Source organism: Actinia tenebrosa, unplaced genomic scaffold (genome assembly GCF_029948245.1).
Source record: "Actinia tenebrosa isolate PJP-AT-01 unplaced genomic scaffold, QUT_ActTen_1.0 PGA_scaffold0__85_contigs__length_37466705, whole genome shotgun sequence".
Lineage (NCBI taxonomy): Eukaryota > Metazoa > Cnidaria > Anthozoa > Actiniaria > Actiniidae > Actinia > Actinia tenebrosa.
In genome coordinates, this window is record NW_028292569.1 from 4263767 (window position 1) to 4281881 (window position 18115).

The following is an 18115-nucleotide window of genomic DNA, read 5'->3' on the forward strand; positions in this document are numbered from 1 at the left end:
ACTTCAAGATGGCGGCCACCAACATGTGGAACAAGTGTCTCTCAAACTTCAAAAAACACAGCTTCATAACGACAAACCAAAAGCTTCTTTCCTTTAGATATATCTTAGGAAGACATGCTGGGCTTTGTACTGCTGTAAAACCTTATGCTTTCCATCCAAAAACTCGTACATTAGAGTCAGATATCCAAGCACTTTATCTTACCAAGACAATTCAAAAGGAAGGTCTCCCAGATTCTTTACAGAAAAGTATTTTAGACGATTCTTTGACAGATAAAATGATGGATAGATTTAGACAGTGTGTAGTACAAACACGGCTTTTTAATTACGAGGGAGAAAGGTCCACCAAGACGACATGTGCATTGCCCTTGATGTTGAACATGATGAAGGTGGTGTGGAGTGAAGCAAATAGGTAAGGATTTGAAAAATCTGAAAAATTCTGTAACTTAAAATAATGTAATTCTATATCTTATTATCTATTGCAAATGGTGGTTAAACACTAACCACCATGTGCTGTCATCCAGACAGAATTCTATTGCTGGGTTTTAATCAGTGCTATCGTCGTGTACGGATTAACGAAGTACGTCATAGGTTTCCGAACACACGAGTGGGACTTAGAAATGTTGGCTCTCCTCACTTAGAAAAAAAATTAAGTGAAGACACCAAGAATTGAACTCGGTACCTTCGGCACCAAAGAACTACTACAATGCCAACCCCAACCCTAACCCTAAACCTAACCCTAAACCTAACCCCTAGACCACGAAGTGAATTCGGTTGGGTGGTCTCATTTTTTAGTCATATTTTAACGATGTATCATCAGCGCGTGCACATAAATATTTATTATAGTTTAATTTATGCTATCGTAGGGTACGACTACTAGCCGATTACTCAAAATTTGAATTTGAATAGAATTCTCCTGACAATTCCCGTACACAACGATACAACCTTTTAATCAGCCAATAAAAGTGTCTGAATCTCATTATCTGCTTCAAATGGGGGTCAAACACTGAACACCATGTGCTGTCAACCAGAAAGAATTCTATTGAAAACTTGCAATTCAGCTGATGAACATTTCTGCTTGAGACACGGCAATGACGTCAAGTGAAACCAACTTATAGTCCTTGCACAAATTTTCTTGAGTGATCCCAATACAATGTTTTCAGGTCTATTTGCTCACTGTTTCTAATAAAGTCCAAATAAATTACATTCTTTTTTCATAGCTTTCCTGGTCTTAATGACATGTCTCTGTCTCACAAACCCCATGTATCAGCAGTATGGAAACGGCATGACGACACCATCCAAGTATCTGGTAACCTAGGTTACCTACTCTCATCAAAGACATTATTAAGTCCTTATGTCACGGCTGATTTATTGAGGGAAACTGAAGAGATAAAGCTAGAGAGTCTCGATCTTATTGCTCCAGTGTTCAATCTACTAAGAGTGGCTTCAAATTGTGAGACAGACACTGGGTTTTATGATGGCGCACCTTACCCACACGCACACACACTTGTGTTAGTGAATACAGAGAACAAATGGTCCACTAGGGAAAGATTTGCTCAAGGTAAGCCATTTTGTTTTATTTTTTTCAATTTTTATCCAATAATATTGTTTTTAGATCCATACAGTCAATCTGTAATATGACACTTTATCATATGACCCATACGGCCCTGCTCGTGCGCTCTAATAAAACCATTGGAAAAAGTCACGTGATGGGGGCCAGACGGGTTGACATAAGCGGGCCGGAAAAACCAGTCCAGCCCTGCTCGAATCCGCGCGCCTTCTTTTTCTTAATTATTTTTATTTTCGTGAGGGTCATATGATAAAATGCTTATTGGCTGAGTTAGGTCGGGCCGTACGGGAAAATATTTGGCTCTCGGTCATTTGTACAGACCTCGCTCTTTCGGTCCGTACGACATGACCTCGAGCCAAATATTTTCCCGTACGGCCCTCCCACTCAGTCAATGAGTACATAGTATGTGAACTTTACACACAGTGTAATGTTGGTGAAAATGGTAGTGTACACTGCTGTTGTACCGACTTTTATCTACTGTTGAGATGGGAATAATCCTTGGACTTTTCATCATATTACACTGCTCAGTTGAGTTTGGCATAATGGTAGTAAAATTGTCGTGAAGGTTTGTTGGTGAAATGTACATGGGCCAACATCATGGATAATTGTCATACACACACTTTATTGATGGTGATGTCAGTAATATGCTTGCTTATTTCCTATTATACTTTTTATGTTGCTACTGACAACATTTCACTGACAAAATTTTGTGGCCAAACTTTTGTTGTGCCAAACTTGACTGAGTAGAGTAGCTTTTTTTGTTTTATCCTGTGCCTAAGTTTTTCGTACAAGTTCACTGGTTTCCCTCTCTCTTCAAAAATCGAATTCTATCATCTGATTCAATCCTTCAAAAAAAACATATCAATTGCTTGGAAAGCATAGCTTTAACAATACTGACAATAGTCCCTTTCACAGTTCCCTGCACCATCTTAAAAGGTAGCAGTGCCTTTGAATCGAAGCAAAATGAACGGTGAGCTTGCAATGATAGAGACCTTTTTAACACATTAAACGATTATTCACATCTCTATCATTTCAAGCTCACTGTTCATCTCACTTCGATGCAAAGGCACAGCTACCTTTCAAGATGGCTCAGGAACTTGTAAAGGGGACTACATAATATTTAAAAAAATATTTTCTAAAGAAAAAACTTCCTAAACAAAATTTTTATTCATAGGTTTAATGTTCACATTTGGGAGGCTCGTTACCCAGGCAATCAATCTCCATGATAACCAGATGGGTAAGATTTTAAAGGAGCCTTTAACTGCTCAGTGTGTGGTATCAGATGGTTATAAGCTGTCCTTTATTATCTACCAACTCAACACTTTGGATTTCTCTTCTGATGAGGGGGTCAAAAATATCGCTTGGGTTTTACCCGGAATGAAGATGTATGAGAAAGCTTTACTGGAGGAGGTTATTCCAGAGAGTGGTCAATATGAGGCCAAAGTAGAAGGATTTAATAGAGACTGTTTTGAAATTTTCACTAATCTTATCACCAATGGAACTTTGAGATAATATTTGTAAAAAATAATTCGTTATTACTGAAAAAAGATTAAAGATTTTGAGTTTGTGGTCCATTCTTAAATTTTCCTAACTCTTGAACGAAGATGATGATGATGATTTATGATTAGTAATGATGAAGTGTGGAGAGATGGGACCTCCATTTAAAGTGGTCATCTGAGGCACTCGAAATTCAAACCATTTGCAGATGTAATAGACCTCTTTACCTTGGGCATAATGTTTTTCCATTTCAGACCATGTGTCATTCCCTAGAGTATCATTTTTTGTTGTAGATGAGAAGACACATGAATATGGATACAAGTCAAACAAAGAATCTTATTCTTGTGAGAATGACATGTGGTCTGAAATGGGAAAACCTTATGTCCAAGCTAAAGAGGTTTATTACAAAGGCAGCACTTTCTCCTCAGTTATTTTGAGGAAATGAGTGTTGGTCCGGCCGGGACTCGAACCATGACCTGTAGTCTCACAAAAAAGTCTGATGTTCAACCAACTTAGCCAACCGGATGGCGGTGAAGCTTAGTAATATGAAATATACTGATGAAAAATCACTTGCAGTATTTTTTGCTGAACATATTGTTGGAGATATCAGATTTCTATCTACAATCCTGGACAAAAGTATTGGGACAGCAACATAAAATTGTTATCTTCTCTTCCCCCCCCCCCCCCCTGAATTCAATGTTGGGGCAAACGGGGCGTTTGCGATGATGTGTGGTTTGACCAACATTGAATTGGGGGAGGGGGGGTGAGCTTCATAGAGATGAAATGGCGTATAAAAATTGAGAAATTATGGATATTAAGACAATATTTAAAAATTTAGTGCTGACTTTTCAAGTGGCCCAATGACTTTTGTCCAGGGTTGTAGCTAGATTTACGATATGCCTGTGTTCGCAAAGTAAGAAAAAAGTTTATTACCTAAACTTTAAACCTTTATTTCCAAAACAATATATACTTAATAGAAAGATAAATACAGTCATTTTAGCATATGGTGCTTATAACCTGGTTTGGTTGCATCCTTGTTTCTAGTGCCCCTCTCGCGCACTGATTGTTTTTTTCATCATCAATAAGAGGACAGACAGATAAAGCTGACGTCAACGAGCGCGCGCTCTTTCCGTTGGTTGTTTTGATCATTAAAAATGAGAAGTTTTTATCGTTTTTGTTATTGTAAAAAACAAATTGACATCAGATTTTTATGTGTCTGTCCTCTTATTGACAATAAATTGTGTCATCACATTGTCAAAGTAGTGTGGATCCACAAGGCGTAGCCGAGTGGATCTGCATACTACTTTGACAATGTGATGGCGAAATTTATTGTCAATAAGAGGACAGACACATAAAAATCTGATGTCAATTTGTTAAATTGAGCAGGTACTGTGAAAGAGAATGGTCCAGGTTGCATGGATCAGCTATTGAAGTCCATTATATTTCAGGCAAGCAGCAAGCTATGAAATCTGGTCTAGTCTCCCAATATTCACTTCTTTAACTTAAGCTATAAAATATAAGTTAGATTTAAATAAAGTAATAAAACTTTTTCCTAAAAACTAATACAAAACAAAAAATAATAATGAAAACTTGGGGGAAAAACAATTTTTTTGTCAAACTTTTGCTTCAAAAGAGCTTTTGCAAAAACCTTGACTTATTTCCTTACAAATATGCATGAATTATTTATTAAACTTTAGTTAAAAACATGCAACAGCCGTAAAAAACTTCAACAAACTTTTTAGGAAAGTTCGAAAAAATAGAAAACGTGTTTGCGTTCAAATTCATCAAGTCATTTGAATCGCGAACGCATCATGTCGGACTTGTTTTTCATTAAGCTGTTCTTCCATTTTCACATAAGGTTGACTTCGGTCGCCAGTAGAACGAGGATAACGCTCTACAATGGACTCGTAAACATTTTCAACTACATGAAACGGGTTCTTCTTCTCGTATTCACCCAGAGTCTTATCCACAAATGTCAAAGCCACCTTATCTTTACCAGCACCTTCAACTTGGGTCTTGAAGGCAGAAACAGCAGCTTTGGCCTCCATTTCTTTGTATTCATCGAGAGCTGGAAATACTTTAGCGTAAGATTCGACCTTTGTGAGGTCATCGTAAGCTTGAATCAAAATATCTGTTGGCGTTTTGTCGCTCTGGATTTGTTCAGAAAAGTACATTTCTGCTTTGCGTTTGCCTTGATCTTTAGCGAGCCCTTCCATTTTAGAAGTGAAAGTTTCTACTGCTGACTTGGCTTCTAGTTTTAAGTACTCGTAAGGGCTTGGAAGGGATGAAATAGGGCGCTGGCAACAGCATCTGTACGTGGTTAAAACGATAAATGGGACACCAAGCATGATGGCCAGAAGTGAGAACGCAATGATTTGCGATTCGTCGCTGGCCTTCGAAAACTCAAGCTCAATTCTCTTCTTTTCTTCGATAGTTTTGTTAAAAAGTCTCGCTTCTTTGTTCCCAGCTTTCGCACAGGTATAATATTTTCGCTCTAGGAACGACCAAAAGATCCATATCGCTGAAGCTACAGCACTGTAGAACAAAACCTCGAGGAGATTCTTGCTGAAACCCCATTTTGGAAAACAACAAGGACAGTATCGCCTCCTTGGGCTTATTCTCCTTCGATCGCCTTGATAACAACATCCTGTCGCAATTTTCCAGAAGCCATCGTTCAAAAACAGAGCGATAAGGAAAAGTATTATTCCTGGAGCGATGATAAACATCCAACCGTACGAAGCATGGTCTTTTATAGGGCATTTGAAGAGATCTTCGCTCGATACGATCGCTTGCATTCCAAACACGAGTAACACTGTCACGACGTTTCGAACTGTTCCAGTTTGTTTCTGGAAAACCGATTTCAAATTTGTGAACATCGCTGCCATTGTGATGGAAGCCATCTTTGAAGGTGGTCAAAATCCAATGTGGCGAGAAAAACAAGTCGTAGACTGTTGTTGTGGTCTAAAAGTCACGCGATCAAGCATAGTAAAAACAAGACTACCACAGGAAGCCCAAACGTTCAAATCGTATGTGAATCATCTGGGCATCGTGGCATGACTTATTCGAACAGTTCGAAACCTGAAAGACTAAAACAATATCTGGGCTGATCTAAGTAAGGGCACGGCTAACTCACAGATCGAACCCTGAAAGAATCTTTGGGCTGATGTAAGTCAGGGCACAGCTAACTCACAGATCAAACCCTAAAACGACCTCAGGGCTGATCTAAGTAAGGGCACGGCTAACTCACAGATCGAACCCTGAAAGAATCTCTGGTCTGATCTAAGTCAGGGCATGGCTAACTCTCTTATCGAACCCTGAAAGAATCTCTGGGCTGATCTAAGTCAAGGCATGGCTAACTCACAGTGAATCGGGATCGGAATGCCAAAGTGCAACACATTGCTTGAAGTAGCGCCGAGTCTTGTTGAAAGTGTCGCTGGTGAAGAAGAGACAAGAAAAGGATATAGAGATGTTTCCCCAACGAAGCCTATTGGTCCTGAAGAATCCATATAATGTTGTCGCGCATGATAAACTATAGATTTGCTATGCGCGGTAACTCCAACTTCGGCTTGGAACTATTATTGGTGGTCACCGAACGGAACTATAAAATGGAGTATTTGGGAAGCGTGATGACGGGCCAAAGGGTCGCTACCAGTCTTTCTCTAAACTTCGTACAAAAACGTCTCGCTGCAGTGCTTCAGTTGTCACTTCTAGTCACCCCTCTCCCGCTTTTTCACAAATCAAAAAAAGTGTTTGTAAGGAAAAGTATTTTTATGGGGAAATTTTCTATTATTCCGCCATTTATGGGTTTCTTGTGGTATTTGCGCAATGTATTCTATAACCGTCACCCCCTTTAAATCCTAGTTCCATCCCTTACTCCTCCCCTTTGTTTGTCTCCCTTGTATGGCTGGCACTGATCACCAGTCAAACGAGCATCGTAAGTTGCTACTTATCGCATTTGCTGTCATCACACCAGGCAGTATCCTGTGTCAAGAGAGGTTACTAGCCAAGGATACCGCTGGAACAACCATCTGCGGATGTAGTGTGGCCGTCACTATATATTTATACTTTCTAATATAAACAAATGCCTTTGTGCATGATATTTACCCACTTCAGGCCATCTCATACCCATTTGACATACCTAGTGTCATTGTTGAAGTCTAAAAAATCCTGGCCCTCAAAATGAAGGCCGAAAGCAAAAGAGTGGCACCGGATGTAATGAACTGAAACCTTGGTAACAATGCCCACACTTATATTAAAAACAAGTTACTCATCCATCGAATAGCCTGCGTGCAGCCAGACTTTTCTCTCGACGGACTTAACAGTAAGTTAGGCCGGCTGCACGCAGGCTACCAGCGAATGATGTCGATTGGATACAAATATTTTTGTAGCAATTTTTTTAGGTTATCCTAGAATTTGTGTGAAATATAAATGTTTCAGTGAAGGTGGGTAACAATTAATCGCTAGTGGTTAACAAACTAGCCCGTAGGGGGAGGGGTGGGAAGCGGCTGTACACGGACTACTAAAGGTGGTGACACACGGTGTAACATTGCACGTGACATTGCAAGCAACAAATTTGAATCTGGGTGACACACATTGCAATAGGTTGCAAGAATAGAGCGCAATTCAACTTCAGATTTGTTGCATGCAACGTTGCGTGCAACAAGTTTGGGGTAGACACACGCTGCAACAGTCCTGTTGCGTGCAATGTTGCACGCAATGTTGCACCTTGAGTCAGCACCTTAACAAAGCTGTAGCCTTCGTTTTATGATTGAATTGGAAATTAGGAGTTGATTTTTGTGGATGGAAGAAAAGCAGAAAACCAAGAGAAAAACCCTCGAAGTACAGGAGAGAACCGACTAGAATCTTGTTCACACACAATACCGGGCCCGGCATCTTTAGTTCCAACCTGCTTAAATTTTGCATACAAAATTCGAGTCCAATCGATGGATATTGGAAGAACTATAATAAATACAATTTCCTAGGAGGGCAATCCGGCTGCTGAATTTTTGCGATAGCAATGTCCCCTTGTAATTGGTTGACATACTCCTCTAGATAGTCCTTTGTGTATCAACGACGTCCCTAGTGCTCGTGATCAAGCTGTCTCTTTTCACTATAGAAGCTATATATCGGCTCTAGGAATAAAACGTGCACAACAAAGAAAGTCGTACTTAGATGGTACTTGAGACAGTGAAAACGGGTCACTGCTGATTACCACAGGGACCCCAAAACTTAATACTGAACCGTTTCAAATTGGCTTGTATTCACTACTGTACAAAGAGAAAACTTGAATTGTTTTTGAAAACATGAGATGTATAGGACTAGCAAATGCTTTTTTTTGTTTAGATGATATTATCCCCCCCCTCAAGAAAGAAACGTGACCATACATAGCTCTTCAGTACTTCATTGCATTAGAGCTCATTAGTATGTGCATCCCAACTAGTCTAGATTCAGTCTGCATAATTGAACAAAGCACTCAAAACTCGTTTTCCTTACCCTTTTAAATATAAATCGAGATGGCTGTCGACAAGCCTAATGTTGTAGCCACTGCCAAAGAGCTCATCAATGATAACACCGCCACTCTGCGAAATATTATTGCCACTTTGTTCGTGTTTGCATTTCAAGCTCTGGTAACAACAGCAGACCTTTTCAAATGTCCATCCAAAGGAAACGCTTCGTATGGCTGTATGTTCATATTCGTGCCAGCCCTGGTTCTATTCCTGATCTCGCTGCTCCTAAGCGAAAGCTTCAAAAAGGTGTCTCAAGGATGCTGTTACACTGTAGACCCATCGAAGCAGATCGTGCGAAAATATTGCCCCTGCAGTCGTCCAAGATGGTGCTGCAACAAGGAGATGTTGACGGTTTTCTTCTACAGCTTTATGGCAGGCTGTCTGTGGATCTTTTGGGCCCTCTTGCAAAAAGACTACTATACTTGTGCAGTGTTTGGAAACGAAGATCAGTTGAAGAACGTTACAGGAAAGAATAAAACCATTTTGGAAAAGCGTTACCAGAATACACAGACAGAATCCCAGATCTATGGGTTTACCCTTCTTGCACTCATTCTTGGGATTCCATTGCTCTTTATAACCATTAGAAGATGCTGTTACCTTCGACCCCTCGCTTCAGTTCCAAGTCTCTTTGAGTACGAAAAACTGGAAGCAAAAGCAGCTGAGGCGAAGCTGAAAGAAAAAATCGAGGCATATGCTACAGCCCAAGGCGAAGGCAAGGCCGAGAGGCACTTTGCAGAGCACTTCAAAGCAGATAAGAGCGTTGCCGACATCATCCGAGAAGCTCGCGCTGAACTCTCAAGCATCGAAGGTTACTCTGAAGCATTGGATTCCCTCGATAAATACAAAAAACTCGAAGCGGAAGCTGTCAAAGGAAAATTCAAAGACAAAGTTGAAGAGTTGGCGGAGGGAAGAGTTACTGTAACTTTCGAGGATAAGACATGGAAGGAGTATGAAGATGATGACCCGTACGACTTCGTGGAGAATGTCTACGAGTCGATTAGCAGGGAGTACCCTCGTGTGACTGGTGATCAGAGCAAACCGTACAAGAAGTACAAGCACATCGGAAAGAGAGGGGAAATCGAGATGACTGAGCGCCATGATGAAGCGTGAACCAAAAGACAATGTAGTGTGATTCCTTGTAGTCTTAGAACTGTCAAAATTGATCAATGGTAACGTAAATATGTAGGAAATGATATGGTACGAGTAAAAGAGACAATTTAGAGTATCTTTAAAAGGTATAAACTATAAACAATATTGTAATTAAAGTAAGTTAATGGATCGACCAAGACGCCCAGTAGGGTCTACTCAAGTCAAGCATAACGACTTCATAACGTACTTTTAAAAGTAAGATAAGTTTTTAAACTGAAGTTTTAAAACTAATAAATCAAATAAATTGGTTAGAAATACCTTGTTAAGCTATCTACAAGTGTCAATTAAAAAACAATTCAAAACGGATTTACTATGTTATGATATGTAGTAATAACAATAATAATAATATAAAGAATAAATAATAAGAATATAGGATTTAATAATGATAATAATAATAAGATGATAATGATAATGTAATAATATGATAATGATGATAATAATAATAATGTTAATAATATGATGATGATATGATAGTGATAATAATATGATATAATAATATAATATAAATAATATAATGATAATATAATAATGATAATAATAATATGTGCTCTGCTCTATCTACTGCCCTGCTGCTACTCTGCTATGCTGCTCTCCTGCTCCTCCCCCTCTGCTCCTACTCCTCCTGGTAATGATAATATAATGATTGTATCTCTATATGATAATGATAGTACTTCATGAGGTTTTCCTACCTACCCTTTTTGGTCAAGAGGAGCCCCTAACTGATTCACTGCACGAAGTTGTCACGTTAACTCCAAATCAGGGTGGTTTGGGCATTCCTTGTTTAAAAGAAGATTCGCCTCAACAATTCGCAGCATCGAAGTTAATTGACATCTAGACACACCGAGTCTATAAAAGATCAAAATTTAACACCTTTGGAGGACTCAGAGGATCTCAAGAGTCAATATCGCAGTTTGAAAGCAATTATGACAAAGTCGAAAATCGAGCGCATCGACGGTATGATGAATCCAGAAATGGCAACTTACATCGATCAAGCAAGAGATAAAGGTGCAAGTTCCTGGTTAAACACTATTCCTTATGACAACCAAGGCCTAACCCTCAACAAGCAAGAATTTAGAGATGCCTTGCGCTTACGATATAACATGCCCCTAAGTGATCTACCTTTGACTTGTCCATGTGGCTCGTCTTTCGACGTCAATCACGCGTTATCCTGCAAGAAAGGAGGCTTCATTGCCCAAAGACATGACAATGTTCGCGACTTTTTAACCACTCTCTTGAGCAAAGTCTGCCATAACGTCCAAGCCGAGCCTCGGCTGATTCCACTGAATGGAGAACGGTTTAACCTAAAATCCACGACTACAAGCGAAGATGCACGCCTGGATATCAAAGCGGGGGCATTCTGGCAACGAGGAGTGACAGCATTTTTTGACGTACGAGTGTCGCATGTCAACTCCAAGTGCAACCAGAAGAAAACCACCTCATCAATATTCAACGAACAAGAGCAAGAAAAGAAAAGAAAATATCAACAGAGAGTTCTGGAAGTGGAAATGGGTTCATTTACACCGCTTATCTTTGGGACCAATGGTGGTATGGGCAAGGAAAGCCACATTTTCCTAAAAACTCTAGCGGATAAACTGGCGAACAAAACTGGACAAAGCTATTCTGACACAATAACATATATTAGAACAAAGTTGTCGTTTGAGATTTTGAAAGCTGTAATTACATGCATTAGAGGCTCCCGCACTCCTTTTTATAAGAACAACGAAAGTGACTTTCTATTGGACTTTAGCATTAATACTAACCTTGCCGATATTAGATAATTTTAGACTTTTTTATAATGCTTGTTTTTCATTTGTTTTTTTCTAGTTTTTTGTAAATAGTAACTTTTTCTCTTTAAATTTCACAAAGTACATAATGTAAATATTCTTTTATTATTATTATTATTATTTTAATGATTTACAAACTTATTATTATTATTACATTATTGTTAAGTATTTTTGCGTGATATTCTATATATATGTAAGTGTCCTATAGAGTTATTATATTTTGTGTAATAAATGTATCATAATTATTATAAAATAATGATGATATAATGATAATATAATAATAATATATAATATAATATGATAAATAATGATATATGATATGATATAATATATAATGATTGATAATATGATGATAATAATAATAATAATCTATGATAATATAATATCTAATGCTTGATCATCATATCCTGATCCTCTGATACTCTCATCTATATGTCTCCTCATTATCCTCCTGATCTCTCTCATCATACTGTATACTAATGCTGGCTCTCCTACTCTCTGCTCATATCTCCTGCTCTCTCTCTCTCCTCATTCCTCCTGCTCCTCTATGCCCTCCTCATGCCTACTCTCCTCCATCTCTCTCATCACTCTCTCCTGATCCTCCTCTGCTCTGCCCTCTGCTGTGCTCCTGCCTCATCTCCTGCTCTGCTCTATCCTCCATCCTTCCTACCGTGACTCCCATACTGCTGCTGCTACTGCTATCCTCCTCATGTCTCCTAATACTGCTCCTCTCTGCTGATATACTCCTCATATGCCCTGCTCCTCCTCCTTAATCCTACTGCTGACTATGCTCTCCTCTCTGATTGCTCTCTCCTCATCCTGCTCCTCCTGCTCCCCTCTGATGCTCTATCTAATCTACTGATCTCTCTATCTGCTCCTGCTAATGATATGCATGCTGTCCTAAAATCTGCTCTGATCTCTGCTCCTCTAATCTCATCTCATATCCTTTTTTAAAAATCCTACATGAAAAATATCTATCCATAATAATAATAATCTAAAAAAAAAAGAAAAGAAAAACTAAAAAATATACTACTAATATAAAAATATATCTACTAATATATAACCATAAATCTATTTAGTAAAAATTAATCCTAATAATATATGTTAAAAAAATTAGTAATCTGGCAAACATTTTAATATACATATATATTATCATTATATTATGTTAAAGTATTTGTTAATTGCTGCATTTGCAGTCTCAACATCCAAGTCTATGTCCTTTATGTTCCTAAATAATCTTCTTGTGGTTCTTGAGCCCCTAAGGCATAGAAGAGCCGATCTCAAAAGGGAGAAAGAAACCTTTGCTCGTATCCAGGATACAGTGGTGGCATAATCTTCTCCTTTCTTGTTGGCAATTAGTTCGGCGAGCCTACTGTGGTATCTTCTACACTCATCTGCCATACCTCCAGTTGTAGTGAATACTAATGGCGTAAAAGTCGCTTGTTCAACTTCCAAGACTCTGCTAGCATACTTGCGCTTCTTCTCATTCTCATGCAGGTGGTATATTTGCTGGGGGGTGAGGTCTTTGTAGGACTCTGCATTTGGGTGACACACCCTAACATCAAAGAATGCAGATCTCTGCTTTTCCCAAAAGCCACGTGCATGAACGTCAAGGCGAGCATCAGAAGCTTTATTAGAACCTCTGGTCAGGATTTCTCCTGTAACTTCTTGAAGTACTGGTTCTATTTCAACGTCATTGCATAATAATAATAATAATGATAATGATAATAATAATGATAATGATAATAATAATGATGATGATAATGATAATAATAACAATAATGATAATAATAATAATAATGATAATGATAATAATAATGATAATGATAATAATAATGATGATGATAATGATAATAATAATAATGATAATAATAATAATGATAATAATAAGGATGATGATAATGATAATAATAATAATGATAATAATAATAATAATAATGATAATAATAATGATAAAAATAATGATGATGATAATGATAATAATAATAATGATAATAATAATAATAATGATAATAATAATGATGATGATAATAATAATAATAATGATAATGATAATAATAATGATAATGATAATAATAATGATGATGATAATGATAATAATAATAATGATAATAATAATAATAATGATAATAATAATGATAAAAATAATGATGATGATAATGATAATAATAATAATGATAATAATAATAATAATGATAATAATAATGATGATGATAATAATAATAATAATGATAATGATAATAATAATGATAATGATAATAATAATAATAATAATATATTGAGTATTACACGGTGTTTCCATACTTTACATATCCTATTAAGAAAAAGATGTTATTAATAATAATAATAATAATATTATTATTATTATTATTATTTTTATTATTATTATTATTACTGATTACATCTTTCGTTCTCACTCTTTCTCTCTCCCTTCTTCAGCCCTCTTTCTGTGTGACGTCTCATTTTATTGGGTTGCCTGTGGCAAACAAGCCTTAAAATACATCGCGTTCTCCGTGTTTTTTTTTCCGGTCAGAAAATTCAAACATTGCGCAATAGTATCCAGCTTCACGGCACTACACAAGAGTCCTTTCCTGGCATATGATACAGAGATCTCTGTACAAAGTCTGATCTATTGCCATGTGACAGTTGCCAATAGACCCGTTTCGAGTTCCAAATTACCGCTGTGTTTCTTGATTACAGACTCATTTACTCAGGCTAAGCTTCGATTTTGTGAAGAATATTCACGTGTTCCAGCCAAGGTCCGTCAAGATTCAAAGTGTTTGCATTGCCGAAGTTGTGCATTCTTTACTTTACCGTTGGTATTTGCGAGTAATTAGACACTGATTCGAGGCTTAGCCTGAGCAAATGAGTCTATAATCAAGAAACACAGCGGTAATTTTGAACTCGAAAAGGGTCTATTAATGTCAATGAGTTTTTTTCACAAATTTTATTTATCTCTGCAAGCGGCACAAATCGACCAACGAGCGTGCGCGTTATATTCACCTGTAGGAGAATATAGAGGCATAAGACGTAAATTGTGACCAATGAAGATGCTGGATTTATTATATTCACTTGTGTATGCTAAAGTATATTAATATGTATATAATTCCAAATTAAGTTCGGAATTTATCTTTTTTCTTGACAGAATTTCACTCCTCTCTGATAATGACACCCGCGTGTCATTTTATCACTTCTCCAATTTTTTCTTCTTCAAATAAACAAAATAAATATCCTTCCCCCCCTCAAAACCAGGTGATAAATGCTGCTAGTTTTATAAGAAACGCCATTTTTCTATTTGTTCTTCTGAGAGCTTATTCTCTTTTTTGATCTTTAGGAAAAGACTATTGCCAAATACTGACGCCAGCTTTTTACTTTGAATACATTTAGATGTCTTCTCCGGCAAATTCAAGCATCAATTTAACATTCTACAATTCTTCGGATACGACGAAAACCCCACCTTGGATTATCAGCGATCCCGAGATTTACAGAGTATTATTTACAGTGTGTTACGCCTTGATTCTGGTCTTGTCTGTGCTAGGCAACACTTCCATTATTGCTATTGTTGCCAGAAATCCATCGATGCGAAGTACCATCAACTATCTGATCGCCAACATGGCAGCAACAGACTTGGTAGCATCGATAGTCGTTACAGCACGATTTTTCGTCGTCTTTCACACTCTCTCTTGGGAATGGCATATTCCTGGAGTTCTAGGGAGCATTCTCTGTAAATTTGGTCCATTTGTTCGAGACGTCTCACTGCAAGTTTCATTCCATAGTATCGTTGCCATCGGATTTGACCGTTTCTTTGCCGTTGTCTTCCCGATGAGAGCCACTCCAAGACTTCTTAATACCCGTGTATTATTGCCCATGATCTGGCTGGAAGCTGTTTTATTTTATTCTGTATACATTATTAGGTATAGGATAGTATCTTACCAAGGGGTAAACATTTGTTATAGTATTTGGCCCTCTGGGTTTGACCCATATAAATCAGAAATAACTTTCACGCTTATTCTATTAATCCTAAGCTACATTATCCCTTTCGTAATCATCTCAATTTTATACTCTATTATTGCTTCTCATATAAAAAGGCAGGACATCCCAGGACCACAATCACAAGAGAATGAAGAAAGAAGAAGACAACTCAACAAAAGGATTGTGAAAATGTCTTTTACGATTGTGATGAGTTTTTTCACATGTTGGACGCCTTACCACATTACTGTACTTCTAAATCTTTTCAAATGGCGAGGACAAATTTCTTCACAACTTGGAATTGTTCTGGATATTTTTGTTCTAGTTTCTTATTCGAGCTTAGTAATAAATCCTTACATTTGTTTTTTATTTTGCTCTAATTATAGAAAAAGTTTCAAGAAGCTTTTCCCGTTTTTCTTCAATTCAAGAATCGAGCCTTTGGATATCAGAGGGCGGACGGTTAGTCTCCCCCACAGCCGCTTTCAGTGTCGTCACTCAGGGGAGAAAGCGTTGCGTGACGACACTGAAAGCGGCTGTGGGGGGAGACTACCGGACGGTGTGCCGTCTTCAACAAACTGAAATGTTTACCTTAAATCCATTTAGAAGGGTCGTTGGAAATGAAGAAATTTCTACCGTCCAATAGATTTAGCTTTATACACAAACACACAAGGTTAAGGTATATACAAAGAAATCTCAGTTGTAAAAAGAACATTCCGTTGAGATACAACTGTATAATTTTTTTTGAAAACAATGCACGAACTTATTACAGGTAAAAAATTAAAATATAACACAATATAAAATCGTTTTCTATGTTATTTTATTCGTTTTTTATTGCTTTATAATGAATACTAATTTATGAGTGATTCCTGCTTCGTGTTTTTGTGAAAAATAGTTGTAAAAACATGTTTAAAAAATAATTTATTTTACATTAGTAACGCATGGATTGGTAGGGCAAATTTCCTCATGACTTACGCGCTAGAAGAAAGTTCGAAATGGAACTTTTGTATTGTTTTTTAGAAGGGAGGAAAACTGGAGAAAAAACTGCGAAACTCAGGAGAGAATCAAATATACTCGGGTTTTTTTTGACATATCTTTTTCCTATAACACCATTTTATTCACCCTGCAAAAAATGAACAAATTTAAAAAAATAAAATAGGCCTTTTTCGAAAATAAGCCCTTCCAAATGGTACATTGAGTAAATATATAAAAATGAGCTGATCCTCGTAGAATATGAAGCAACTTATGCAGCTGCAAATTGAAAGACTCGGCTTTTGAACCCGTGCCCTGGCAATTCCAGTACCATGTTCTAACCACTGAGCTACCAAGTCTCATATGAGACTTCAAGGACACATTAGGTGGGTTTATCGGCCCGATAGGAAAGATATATGTGTGAATGAGAATATATATATGAAATAATATATATTTGTAGTGCAGTTGTAATGTATCAAATTGAGCTGATCCTTGCAGTATATGAAGCAACTTATGCAGCTGCAAATTGAAAGACTCAGATTTGAACCCGTGCCCTGGCGATTCCGGTGCCATGCTTTAACCACCAAGTCTCATATGCGGAGACACATTGTGTGATACGAAAGCTTTTTTTCAGAAATTTGCGGTATCAGATTTTAACAAAGGTATCTTACAAAGGATACTATCAGTAATACTCTTATTAAAACTCCTGCAAAATGAATTGTGGCTCGACTTCTTGATGAGAAATTCTAACAACAATTAGTTTTCATATCAAAGAGATTGACAAGAAAAGCTGCCATGAATTAGGCGACGAATAATTTCAATTCAAAACAGGTTTTGTAAACAGATTCAGAAAATATTGAAAACATGAACAATTTCCCCCCACGATTTTTAGATAAATGCAGAATATTTTTTACGTAATTGCACTATTATTTCAAAGTTAGAATTCAAAAGCAATTTGTGCTACTTTGATTACGATTTTCGAAGAATAAGAGAGAGAGAGTATTTGCGGGCAAAAGGCGTGAAATTTGATGACATTTTGGGAACATGATGAAACCACGCAAATGAGATTTATATTAAAAAGAAAAAATTCGAACAAACAAAAAGTGACATTTAACACGTTTGAAGTTCATGCCAGTGTCAGGGTAAATATACACAAAATAACGGAGAAAAAAGATTCTTCAAATTAAAGTCTGCTTAATCGTTGAATGAACTGCGGAATTCCAAAACCTTAACAAGAACATGTTACAAATTATTACTTTCCAAAAGGCATATCTTTACAAGCTTTGAACTCATTTCCTTTAAACTTCACAGTGTTATTGTGATATTTTCATGCTCTTTCCAGCTATGGTTATCATTTTTGTTTTACTAAATTAAGAATACCTCCAGATAAAACTTATTTTGTATTCTCTATAAAACCAAGGAATGCTTTTTTTTAAACCATTCGACCGGCTCAAGTCTACGCGACTGGACTTCAACACTTCCCACTCGCCTACGAAGGTTCGTGCTGTAAACCAGGCATAACTAGTCAGATAAAATTATGGAGTCAACTCGGCTTCAATGATTACTACCCAGAGTTCCTTTCGGTCCAGTCGCGTAGGCTTGAGTTGGTCGACGACAACATTTTTTGAATTGACTGTATATAAAGGGGTTCTAAAGCCCCGTTTACACTGGCG

The 18115-nt window shown here is 37.3% G+C and overlaps 6 protein-coding genes across 6 annotated transcripts; 4 read left to right on the forward strand and 2 right to left on the reverse strand.

The window, feature by feature from the left end:
* The first annotated feature begins 3 nt into the window (after nt 1–3).
* On the forward strand, nt 4–3129 carry LOC116301465 (large ribosomal subunit protein mL37). Its single transcript, XM_031710528.2, has 3 exons — nt 4–409; nt 1218–1558; nt 2742–3129. Exons 1-3 carry the CDS (start codon nt 9–11, stop codon nt 3077–3079), a joined length of 1080 nt encoding a protein of 359 aa, XP_031566388.2. The 5' UTR covers nt 4–8; the 3' UTR covers nt 3080–3129.
* Nucleotides 3130–3989: 860 nt separating this feature from the next.
* On the reverse strand, nt 3990–6041 carry LOC116301461 (uncharacterized). The gene has a single exon (XM_031710523.2). The coding sequence runs from the start codon at nt 5962–5964 to the stop codon at nt 4849–4851; it is 1116 nt and encodes a 371-aa protein (XP_031566383.2). The 5' UTR covers nt 5965–6041; the 3' UTR covers nt 3990–4848.
* A 2467-nt stretch (nt 6042–8508) lies between these two features.
* LOC116301462 (uncharacterized) lies at nt 8509–10026 on the forward strand. Its single transcript, XM_031710525.2, has one exon. It carries the CDS (start codon nt 8578–8580, stop codon nt 9679–9681), a length of 1104 nt encoding a protein of 367 aa, XP_031566385.2. The 5' UTR covers nt 8509–8577; the 3' UTR covers nt 9682–10026.
* Nucleotides 10027–10555: 529 nt separating this feature from the next.
* On the forward strand, nt 10556–11498 carry LOC148913298 (uncharacterized). The gene has a single exon (XM_089026031.1). It carries the CDS (start codon nt 10644–10646, stop codon nt 11496–11498), a length of 855 nt encoding a protein of 284 aa, XP_088882157.1. The 5' UTR covers nt 10556–10643.
* A 1161-nt stretch (nt 11499–12659) lies between these two features.
* LOC148913299 (uncharacterized) lies at nt 12660–13205 on the reverse strand (the record flags this gene model as incomplete). The annotated part of the gene is made up of 1 exon (XM_089026032.1): nt 12660–13205. A coding segment is annotated over one exon (546 nt), but the record flags the coding sequence as incomplete, so codon positions are not given.
* Nucleotides 13206–14891: 1686 nt separating this feature from the next.
* Nucleotides 14892–16371, forward strand: LOC116301474 (neuromedin-K receptor-like). The gene is made up of 2 exons (XM_089026034.1): nt 14892–15932; nt 16366–16371. The coding sequence occupies exons 1-2, from the start codon at nt 14892–14894 to the stop codon at nt 16369–16371; spliced, it is 1047 nt and encodes a 348-aa protein (XP_088882160.1).
* Nucleotides 16372–18115: the final 1744 nt, after the last annotated feature.